At 36.9% G+C, this 12,513-nt stretch overlaps 1 protein-coding gene across 8 annotated transcripts in view; it reads right to left on the reverse strand.

Moving 5' to 3' along the window:
• The window catches only part of ARID2 (AT-rich interaction domain 2), a 94,458-nt gene that overhangs the window by 2,315 nt on the left and 79,630 nt on the right, over positions 1-12,513 (reverse strand). For all 8 annotated transcript variants that reach the window (XM_023931131.2, XM_086884627.1, XM_086884630.1 and 5 more), the window contains 5 exons: positions 11,411-11,559; positions 5,718-5,856; positions 5,533-5,618; positions 1,113-1,236; positions 930-1,021 (listed from right to left, as the gene is read on the reverse strand). In XM_023931131.2, coding sequence (XP_023786899.1) covers positions 930-1,021; positions 1,113-1,236; positions 5,533-5,618; positions 5,718-5,856; positions 11,411-11,559 — 590 coding nt within the window. The remainder of the gene's footprint in view (positions 1-929; positions 1,022-1,112; positions 1,237-5,532; positions 5,619-5,717; positions 5,857-11,410; positions 11,560-12,513) is intronic.

Below are 12,513 nucleotides of genomic sequence, written 5' to 3' on the forward strand. Positions count from 1 at the left end.
TCTGCTCATTTCCCCTCATCTTTTCATTATGCTCTCCAAGAAGAATTTTGTCTTCACTACAACTCACAATTAGGTAGCTGAAGATAGCAGGAGGATTTCTACAACCAGTTATCAGGACTCTTTTTGTTTACAGCTACAATGAGGAAATTCCTCCCTACTGACAGGTTTTTGAACAACAGGCAAAATTAATACATTCTCATTGGAAAACATTACTTCTGCTATTATGAAGCCAAACTAATGCAAAACAAAACCAAGAACACACCCAGTTTGTAAGTTCTTGGAAAAAACAAGCAGCAGCAAGCATGGTGATCACTTGCATGGTGATCACAGATACACAGTAACTACTACTTTTTTTATCAAAAAGAAAATTTCCTGCTTAGTACCATGAGTCAGTACTGGACTATTTACTTACTGAAGGATCTTCTACTAGTAAAAGGAAAGCTGAGTCATTTATTAGCATTAACCCAAGGTTGGAAAGGAAAGCAATAGAGAGGCAGCAAATATGAAACACAACTGTGTCCCTGCACAACTTAAGATGGTGTTTCTAAGAGCTCATTATCCCCTCCCTCAACTGAATTTAAAAGGTACTGCCAGTGGGAAGTTGTTTACACAATAATTAATTTTCAGAACCATGCGGTACTGCTCTGGAAGAAAAGGGACAGCAAAGGCTTCTCTCATCTGTCTCCTAAAATTTACCAAGCACTGTCAAATTTGCCAGTCACTTTTCAATCATCTGGATCACAAATGCTACCTTTAAGTAAGATGACATGGAGCACTTGTGTGGAGAAGAACCCAGTGCAGGAGTGATAGACAAATTGTACTGTCAATATACTTACTGGGGTTTCTAAAGATATGTAAAACCTACCTATTGTTTGGTACTGGAAAGAACAGAAACAACACTGATACCAGAAAAATTATACAGTGCTTACCTGCGACCACATTCTGAATATTTACCAATATTTTTTAATATTAAGGCAGCTGTTAATCGGATGTGTTTAGTTACTGGTCCCTCTTTTTCATCCTACAAAAGTAAAGACAAAAAAGGTGTAAAAGCCCTGCAGTTAGTAGCAGGAAACAATTAGTATCTAATGCTTGATTCAAACAGTACTAACTGTGAAATCTCTGAAGACAAGGTTTCTTGATCCTCTCCTTAATGCCATTAGGGCAGCACTCGGATGATTCACAATGGCCTTCTGTGCTCTGGGAGTAGAGGCAGTAGCCCCTGCAGCTGGCTGCCTGTATTAGTAGAGAAAGAATTAATAAAAATAAGCTTTGCGCTGCTTTCTAGACAATTAACAACTCAGAAAACTCACTTTACGATTTTTTACATATCTGAACAGAGACACAAAGATCCATTAACACTTGGTGCTGATACATGATTGCTTCCACAGAGATGAGCTTTACTGTAAAGCCTTCAGAAGAGTCAGTCATGCACTTTATTTTATATGAAAAAACACTTCTCTTAAAAAAGTGCTGCTCATCACCCCTGACATTTGTGATGGAAATGTAATATATTGTACTAATAACACAGCCTGAAGCGCACCAATTTGAAGGGATGTTTTATCAGACAGGAACTGTGATAGCAGCTATGCAAATACCATCTGAGATTTGGCCAGAGAAGGTCCTTAAAGTACAGCTACTCAAAACTTGACACAGGTCATTGGGACCATTAGACACTAAGACAATATAAAATATATATTAACTGTGATTAGTGAGGAGCAATATAAAATAAGTTACGTTCTAACACATAAAACATGTAATTGTTGTAATGTAAGTGTTAAATCAGATCAAACATTTGTAAAACCAATTACCTGTTACTGCAGCTTTTAAACTGAGTTTAATAAATTAAGCAGGATATATCAAACACAGCAGAAGCAATTTCTCCATCTTCAGTATTAACACTGAAGTCAAAGTTGTATTTCATATAAGAACTTGGAAATTACTCATGCCATCAGAGTTCAGAATGTATAAACATGGAACTTTAAATGATTTACACTCATAATGTCATTCTAAAAAACAATTTGCAGTATTGGTGGTGAAAAGTATCACCACACTTCAATATTATTATGAAGTCTTTTAATACCCTAGTAGAACGTGGTTAAGAAGTATAAATAATGCCTACTTGTAAACATAGCATAAATCAAATGTAAATGTTTTATTTTTTTGAATGAAAGCCTGATAGAGTTTTATTTAGGTATCTTATACTGAAAGTGAATATTCCAATATAACTTGAACTCTCTATTTAGAATGACTTAGTAATCTGAGGTTCTAACAGCAAGCAAGCCCAGCTAAAAACTGGTTTACTGTAGTAACAGACAGACCCCTCCCTAACATCTTAGCTGATGAATAGAAATAATATATACAATATAAATATATATAAAATACAATATATGATATATGAAATAAATAAAAGGCTTTAAGAAGTAAAATGAGAATGGCAGGGGCTGAATTAAGAAACTGGTAGGCAATGATGTGTTTATAGAAGACCGAGTACCACAGTAAAATAATTATTGTCTTCATTTTTAATTTCTGGAATATTTTTGTTTTCCTCATATTGAGAAGCACAAGGATTCATCAGTGGAGGCTGTTCTGAATGTCTCTTTTCAACAGTTATCATACCATATTTTAGAAAGCTGGATTACTATTGCCTTGATTCTAGACATATTGAAAGAGGGACAGCTGCAATAAATGTAGGAAGATATTAGAAAATTATCTTCTCTTTCTAAGTTTGAAGAAAAAAGAAATTGATAAAGTTATTGAGACACCAAGTGAACTGACTTGTGTCTGTGGGCAAGTATCTGTCTTGAAACATCTAGATTTCTTGAATTTCTTTAACTGTATTATCAACTTAATGTCAAACCCTACAATTTATGTTGTGATTTAAAGTGATCTCCTGCCTCACTTCAACAGGGCATTAAGAATATTCACCTCTGCTTCAGTGGCAACAAGGGAAAAAAAAAATTACCATGAACCCAAAAGGATTCCAATGCATAAAGCTACAGTCAACATACAGTTAAATTCCTAGTGCTACCTGACCTTCCAAAAAGTAATACTCAGCTACCTCTGAAAACGAGATGAGGAAGAGTTAAAATAATAAAACTTGAAAAGCAAAGAATTACAGAATTAAGGTATAAAACCAATTCTGTAATGGAGCTTTACATTGCTTAACTAGTTCTAGAAAAGCCATTACAGATTTTTTCAAGTGTGTATGGTGTCATGATAGACAGAAAGGATGATTAGGGAATGGGCTTGTCTGTTACATTGTGTTCTGTTTTACTTCCAGCACTGGTAACACTCAGGATCTGAAGTCTATGACGTAGATGTAATTTTAACTAAATAGTGAGGGATTAAATAAAGAAGGTTCACCTAATAAATGCCTTAAAGTTAATGACTTAAACAAGCTTTGTCTCAGTACCAGTTTTTTTTAATCTGCTTCATAGCTCCATACAAGAGTTTAGTGATATGGACTATCAGTTGTGAGCTGATAGATCTGACACACTTCTAGGACTCAGAAAAAAGTAAATTAAGCTAAGACCTTGTAAGACAGCTTTCAAACATGAACCTGTAAGACAGCTTGAGGTGAGCTGCTGGAGTGAGCTTAGGGTTTCATCTGACAAGTCATTGATTCTGGAAAGCAAATTATCAAATCTTGTCTCCCTCGTGTAGCTGCCGGATGCTCTTTTCAGCTGTGCAAACAGAACCCTGGGGCAGCACTGTAAGGTAATGGGAGGGGATACACTACACTTACTAAAATCTTCCTGTTTGTTAAGGGATGAGAGTAAAAGTAACGAAAGGGAACCTTTATGTTTTCACAAGACAAGGAAGTGTATTAACTGTGGGAGTGATGACAGAGAAAGGTCTCATCTCTTCCTTTTGTTCCAGCCCACATCCTGCACCGGGGTTCAACTAATAGTAAGGCAAATAGATTCCACTCATGTGGCAAGTCCACTCTTTTGTTCTATGACCATTTAAAAAAAAAAAAAAAATCAAATTGATTTACCATGCAATCTAACAAAAACTAAAGCTAGGTCCCTCACTGTAAGCAATGCACAGCCATAAGAAGCAACAAGGGATGTCACAGAGAGTCAAAACAGAATCATAAAATCATTTCGGCTGGAAAACACTTCTAGGATTACCAAGTCCAAATATTAGCCACTGCCACATCCACCACTAAACCATGCACCACATCTGCACATAACACAAGACATAAAACATCCTATTTTGAGCAGAGGAATGTTTTCATTTCAATCCGTGTTCTGAAATCACATCCTTAGTATCTTGTGGTATTGCAGTCTCAGTATTTTATCAAGAACTGGTTATGCATGTGAATTCCTGCTTTCTGAATTTGACCTAATTAGGGAATTCTGCCTCAGAGAGGGGGTGTATGAACAGTTTTTCTCCTGTGAGTACCTGTGCCAATTTAAAAGCTTGTGAGGACACATAGCTACTGGAATGTGTTATCTGTGTGATGGAACATTATGAAAAGGCAGAGTTAACACATCATGCTAGTAGATGGTGTCAGTCCTACACTTCCCACTTACCAAGTATTTAAGACTACATTACCATAATTCTTTTTGTGGTTTTCCAAGGTCTGAGTGTTGCTCAGTTTAATGAAACAAGGCACCATAAAGCAAATATAAATCTGTTTTAAGATAGTTTTTAATATCAAAAAATGAAAGGACTCCCAAACTAAAATTCTCAGTTTTAATAACTTGACTTTCTCTGCTGCCTCCAACAACTTGGTAGCAGTTTTACAAGCCTCAGAACAGAACAGCAAAAATCTGCCTGGGACCATGTAATTATATCTAAAGTGGTTCCAGTCAGTTACTAACAAAGGCCAGGTCTTAAAACACACTTACACAAGTAACTGAACCTTGAACAATTCCACTATTAACACAGCCAGCCCCAAAACCTCACACCAATGAGGTTGCACTCTCCAATATTAATTCCAGATGGTTGTAATCATTCTGGGTAAGAGAAGAGCCGAATCCCATTTCAGATGGCAGCACAAAATCAGAAGACTCTGAGGAGTCTCCATCATTTATCTTGCTTGCTTGTTTAAATGAAAGTTTATTACAACAGTCCTTGGATCAAATCAGCCCAAATTTAGACCACAAAACTGGAAGGAATACAAGTTACAAGACAATCTATCTCAGCTGTGTGACACATGAACTGTACACAATAAATAACTTTCTATTTGTATTACAAGCACTTCTCTGTTATAAGGAAAGTTATAAAATGCTGTCCAGTTGGACAAAAAAAATAGGATAACATGATGAAAACAATGTTCACCACAGAGTTTAAGAGTTTTGATCACATACTTTAAAGAAATATGTGGTTAAAGATAACTGCAACTACATCAGAATCTATTCCCCTTTTGTCCTTTGTGTCTTACTGGAATGGACCTCAAATTTGATTACAGATTCTTACATATGCAGAGTTTCACCTGATAAGCCAAATTATAAACAAATTCTTTCAATAATTTCTAATTCTCTTATTTTCTCTATTGTTAATGAGGCTCAAGTCTCTTACTTATTGGAAGGCTTCTGATTTCCTACTTGTCCATGTTCATCTTGCTTTAATCCTGCAAGCAAAGCATCTCTAGAACAGTGCTTATCCTGTTTGGGGGAAAGAGAAAGACAGTAAGAATGGTGTGTGGAAATTTACCATGAAATCCCTACTGTTTTCTGAAATAGTACATGAAAGAAAATCTGCACCTGTAGGTGGGTAATGAAGGAAAACCTCTGCCGCTGGAAAGGTTCACATCCCTCCCATAAGCACTGCCCTGGGTAGACATCCTTTCCTCCGTGTTCGGTTGCTGCATGATAGAAAACTTGTGATGGTGTCTGAAACCACCTACAAAAAGAGGGGAGGGGAATTTAATTTTTTTCCCCCATTTAATGGTGAGGTACAAAAGTAACAAACATCAAATCATAGTGGTTAACCTTTGGTTTTTTTTCTGGACTGAGACATGTATTGATAAATGGGAAGTTGCAAAATAAACATGTACACATATTGCCAGTGAGCCACCAATAAGTGTCAATATAATTTTCACAAATCTGATTGAAATATCATGGTTCTGTTTTCTACTTACACTTCACTGAAGAAATAATGCATGTAAATTCCAATAGACATATTCTTTGCAATACAAGCAAAATATAGCAACAAACTATGAACAGCTAAATCAGATTACGTTTATATAATATACAAATATATTTTTATATAAAAATATATATTTATAGAATAGAATCTTTTGTATTCCTTTTCCCATTTTCCATCTTCACTGGCAGTCAGACTCAGACCTTATTTAAATCTGATCAACTTGGTGGCCCTCCTCTGGACTCATTCTAGCAGGTCCATGTCCTTCTTGTGTTGGGGACCCCAGAGCAGGATGCAGCACTGCAGGTGGGGTGTCACCGGAGCAGAGTAGATGGGCAAGGATCACCTCCCTTGACCAGGTTTCTGTGCTGCAAGCACACATTGCTGGGTCATGTCCAGCCTCTCCTCCACCAGCTCCCCCAAGTCTTTCTCAGCAGGGCTGCTCTGGTCTGTTCATCCCCAGCCTGTGCCGATACCAGGGTTTGCCCCATCCAGGTGCAGCACCTTGCACTTGGCCTTGTTAAACCTCATGAGGTTCCCATGGGCCCACTGCTCAAGCCTGTCCAGATCCATCTGGATGGCATCCCATCCTTCAGGTGTGTCAGCTGCACCACTCAGGTCAGTGTCATCTGCAAACTTGCTGAGGGTGCACTGGATCCCTTCACCCCTGTCATTAATAAAGATATTAAGTAACACTGGTCGCAGTGCAGACCTCTAAGGACACCATGAGCTCCTGATGTCCATCAAGACTCTCAGTCACTGCTCACCACCCTCTGGATGTGACTGTCCAACCAATTCCTAATCCATCTAAAAGTCCACTTATCAAATACATCTCCCTCCGATTTAGAAAGAAGGATGTTGTGTGGGACCACTTCAAAAGCTTTACAGAAGTCCAGATAAATGTCATCTGTAGCCCTCCCCTTATCCTCTGGTGTAACTACCCCATATCAGAAAGCCACTACATTGGTTAGACAGGATTTTACCTTGGTGAAGCCATGCTGGCTTTGTTTGTTGTTACCTGTTCACCAGCAAGGGTGCACCACCTTTGATCCTGCTGTTCTGATTAGTGTACCTGTACAAGTCCTTCCTGTTATTCTTTGCATACCTTGCCAGGTTCAGTTCCAGTTTTGCCAGGTCTGTTCCACTCCTTTGACCCCAAGGATCTCACTGACAATCTCCCTTAACAGCTAGAAGTCTGCCTCCTTAAAGTTCAAGAGCCTGACTTTACTCCTTATGTGATCTGTATTTCTCAACACTGCAAGCTCTACGTAGCAATGCATGGCTGCTGCAATCTAGGCTACCTCCGATCTCACGTAGACAAATGATGTGCTACTGTAACATATATAAGCTGGTAAAGGAGACTTGCTGTACTTCAAAAAACATGGTATGAAAATAGTGAATGACTCAAAGCACTGGGTTGTTTTTTTTTAGCCTATATATAAAACTTCTGTATCTTAGATGTTACAAATTAAGTCCCTTACTCCAACAGAGAAAAAACGGCCAAAAGAATTAGCTGCTCAAAATTCACTTTAATACAAGTAACCCAGCTCATCAACACTCATTTAATGCTTGAACCAAAGAGGTCTAGAAACCTAGCTGCTGCCATTTGGGAAGTCACTTCCACAAGCTCCCCTCACACACTCTCAGCTTTTGAATAGCAGATCAATGAGTGCTTTGGTCCGGCCACCCCCTTCCACATCCCACTACTCATTTCAGCAGTGTCCATTATGCAAACATACTTGCAACTGATACCTAGGCCTAAGTGTACAGATACTGATTCCTGGATAAAGGCATCAAAGGGCTAATTTCACCCTCAGACAAGTCTTAGTTAGAAACTGAATGCTACTGCAGTAACCACCTGTAATACAGCAATTACCTTCTGCACTGGCAATAAATAATACTCTCTTTAAAAGCATTAATCTTTTACATGCTAGTTACCTCTTACTGAAGGGAAGCTGAGAAGGAGAAATATCTGCCTCTTGCTGTTGGTCCAGATAACCCACAGCAGGAAATGAAAACAAAATGTTTTATTGGCTCAATAGCAGGTGTTTCAGAGGACAGAAACATGTCTTTCCACAATAAAGGGGAATCAACTTAAGCCTTGCACTAACCATTCTATGTATAATTTCTGGCGCAGATGAAACAAATTTCATGGCCTAAGTGAAATTCAAAATACAGTGCAAAATATTTCATTCAACATGACAAAGCTTCAGAAAAATAAAGCTATTTCAGCTATGCTGGCTCATTCGCTGTTTAAGATATTCAGTGTTCTACACTTCAATCACTAATCTAAAAATACTCAAACTTACTACCATTTTGCAGAGAAAAACTATTTTTTCTTAGAGAAACACCTAACGATATTAATAAAGAAAAAGCTTACATACTGACAATATGGTCAGTTCAGACTAGACTCTTGTTTCCACACTTAATTCATCCATGATTCTGTTCAGCTGTTGAACAGAACATTAATAGCTGACTTGACAGGCACTGGAGATTCAATAGCATTTTCAATTTACTTTTTAAATACAAAGCAATTCAAGAGCAGACATCTGCCTACCTGTGAAACAAAACAGCAGCTTTTAAATTAAGCTGCATACAATTAGCAGTACTTGCAGACAGCTGAAGTTCAAAGAAAAACACCTACTTTCTGTTACATCCCTAATGTGCTGACTGACACCTTTTAGAATTTTACTTCCACTTCAGATATTAAATCTGAACACATCTGCCAGAGGCCAATAATTTCAACCATTTGCATAATTCAGCCTCATCTCATTGTAGTCTTTAGACACTACTAAATCTGTGGCATTTCAAATCTTAGTCTAATGTTTCCTAATTTAGTTCTAAAAAAACCCACACCAAACCAAAACACCAACACAGACCACTGGAATGTTGCTGACTGGAGCAGCCAAATTAGACAGTAGGAAGAAAACATACTATTTTATTCATTAATATTTATCTTGTTTCACAATAAAATGTTTAAGGCCTGCACTGACTTCTGCATTGCATCTTTGAAGGAAAATGTAATGCTAGTATTTTTTGATAATTAAACTAAAGACTATGGATAGAGAAGCAGGTGAAAATTACTTTTTCAAATGTGCCTCTTGTCATATCTTTCTAGCTAGCTACAAATATCACAAAAAACCTCCCAGTATTCTATCATTCTACTGTGATGAAACTGCCTGCTTAATCTTAGGAAAAAAAAGTTGCTGAGCAACTGAGAATGAAACCAAGAACTGAATGTGAAGTTCACACAGACTAATGACCCACTCAAAAGAATCTTCTTGTTTCCCACTTAAACTACTCAATACAAACAGCTGAGATTGAGAGCTATAAATAAAAAAAGAACAGGTGGCAATTCCAGGTTTTTCTTTATGTCCAGCAGAACCAGGAAGCCTACAGTAGATTTGATACGCCTGTTTTTAATCAGGCTGTTCAAGGAATATGAATAAACAATATATATTTTGAGGAAAATGCTAGCTTAACATTTTGGTTCTCTCTTTACCCCAGAGAAGGTTGAGTGTAATGTTTATCTAAACTGGTTTTAAGCTGGGACAGAAATAACTATTTTAAAGTTGACAGCATATAAACAAGAGCTGTGTGTCATGTGAACTCAATCTATTAAAGCAAAACCCTCAGAAAGTTTTCTAAAAGAATGTATCAAGAATGAACATTCTTTTGAAAAGAATGAACAAAAAGCAGTACAGGAATTAATAGCCACATAAACAAAAGCAAAAGAAATAATACACTAGGTGTGGAGTAAAATATAGGGATCAATGGCCTTGTAGCCCTTAACTTCAGTCTCAGGTAAACCTTCTAAAGTACTATTTTAAGACAGATTACAAAAAGACTGATAGTGTAACGTAACTTAATAGTACTGCTCCTCCTGCTGCCCCAACACAGCTCATCCTATGTAACCTCAGACATGGAATGTAGTTGGTGACTTACACTTTAAAACTGTAGCTGAGCAAACTCTTCAACATGTTATAAGCTGGCAAGGCTTTTTCTGCTGTGACATTGCCCCAGCCTTTCATTTCACCCTCAATGAAACCCACCCTACCTAGGCACAAGTTAATGCATCTACTGTGCAGCCAGCAGACTGTCTCTACAGTTCTATTTATTAGTAGTAAGAGGGGAAATTACAAAGTAAAGCCTTACATACATTTCTTACATAGAGAAGTGTCATCTATCAAAGAAAGAAAAATCACTTTTAAAGTGAAAATAGTACAATGATTAAAAAAGTGTCAGATCTCTGTGTCTTGCATTGACTGAATGATCTTAGAATTATATTTGCAAGGAATGAAAGAAACAGAAATTACACCTTCAGGGGTTTCATACTGTCATTCAGTATTCCTATAATTCTGTTCAAATGCCTTATTTTCACTATCAGTTCCAAACAATTAAACTTCTCCATCTTTCATCCGAATTTCTTGAATTTCCCACCAACTTTCTGTAAAATCAGCTTTATACTCCCTTCTTATCCTACAATGATGAGGCCTCTCACTCTTTTTTGTACCATCCTATATGTTATGCAATTTTTCTCACTCACAGTTTGTCTCCAGTTTTTTAAGTGATTGCTTGACAACTACCTTTTTTCCACCATCTTGCCCTTACCAAGAAACTAAGCATATTCACAAACCTAAGTTACTTTAAAAAACAGTGTCAAGACACACATACTTTTAAGAAGAGTTGCATCAAGTTTTATAAACCTGCATCTAAATGTCTGTTCCTCTCTAAGAACAGCAGCAGCAAATTAAAAAAAATAAAATAAAATTAAATCACAGCTGTCTGGTTTTACGGCCCAGTTTCTTTTTCCTTCCTTTGATGACAAGGGCATCCCCTGCCACACAAATGGTATAATTACCAAAATTAGTCACAAGCTAAATAAGACTGCGACCAGGACACTGAAGTGCAACACCCTGCTCTTGCAAAACTGGAAACACAAGAAAATGTCGAGACATGATTTGTAACTGCAGTACAGGAACTACTTTTATATTTGCAACACAGAGAACAAGCTTCAGAGCCCGGAATTCTTTTAAACTTAACTACACAACTATTTTTTGTTACTGAAGAATCAAGGTACTGCAAGTAAGTCACAAAATACTCGTTCTATGCTCTGAAGTATAACTGAGAGCAGTTAAGTGTCTTGCCTTCCCCCATTTCATTCAATTTCCTCAACACTTTCCCCGTTTTCTTTTCGCTACTGTCGAAGTATAAAGTAACTTAATGAAACAGAATGGATGGAATTTGTAGAATCACTTCTATATACAAGCATGCTAAATATCAGTAAAAGGTAAATAAAGAAGCCATTTACTTTTTACAAGATTGCCACAGACACATGAAGTTCTGTCCAGGTTTTTTCATTTGCTCTGCATGTTGACTTGCTGCAGTGTATGAAGGTGGCTGCAAATTCATCTGCTGGCCCTGTACTTGAACTGTTGGTATCGATGTTGCAGGTGTGCTCTGTAGAAAAAGTTAAAACAATTTTAAACAGGCTTATTTCTAGACTTTACATACAGTTCACTGCTTGTTGAAAGACTTTTTGTTTTACATCTTCATCCACCACAGGTGTTCACTTTTTCATACTCTGGACTCTGCATTAGTAAGACACAGTAACACAAGTAATACAGTAACATACAACTTTTACACTGTAGTACTTATGCAGAACTTCCTAATATTCAAAAGATAAACTTCATGCTCAAATTCAAATACAGAATTATAACTGCAAAGAAATTTCTCAAGGGCACTAGTGAAGTAAAGGTTAACATTATCAAATGCTTTGTTGTTATTTAAGAAAAGAAAAAAACCTCATGCAAACTCAAGGCATTTCAGTACCATCAGCACAGGGAACAGTACCACATGCTCAGAATGCCTGATGATGCTATACAACTTGTATACAATGAAAAGAGAAACACTTCAGAAAGGAAAATTATGTTCCCCTTGCTCCTCTGCAATGTAACAAGAAAATTAACACTCAACTAAAATTATCTTTGAAATTACCTAAAAATATATAAATCCAAACCAATTTTATTTCTTTTTCTGAATAACAGATACTGAATGCTGAACTTTCCATTTCAAAACAGTGTCAGAATGTTGTTTCTCTTATTTTTTTTTTTTCCAGAAGGTTCTAGTCAGCAAGACATTTGTAAGGATGATGACAGTAGAAAAATTAAGCTTTTGAATATTATCTAGAGATGAAGACCTAACATGCTTTTTTTTCCCCACTGTTTGAAAACAAATTCACACTCCAAAGAAATCTAATAAAATCACTTGCAAGTCTGTGTAAGAATATTATAAGGAAACACTTTCAAATGGCGCACACCTTTAGATCTTTACAGCTCTGTTACTGAGTAACTTTAGTAACTTTCACTACAAAGAAACAAGCTAACTTCAGTTTCTAACATTTCATTTGCATAT

The sequence above is a fragment of the Cyanistes caeruleus genome, chromosome 4 (genome assembly GCF_971803275.1).
Source record: "Cyanistes caeruleus chromosome 4, bCyaCae1.hap1.1, whole genome shotgun sequence".
Lineage (NCBI taxonomy): Eukaryota > Metazoa > Chordata > Aves > Passeriformes > Paridae > Cyanistes > Cyanistes caeruleus.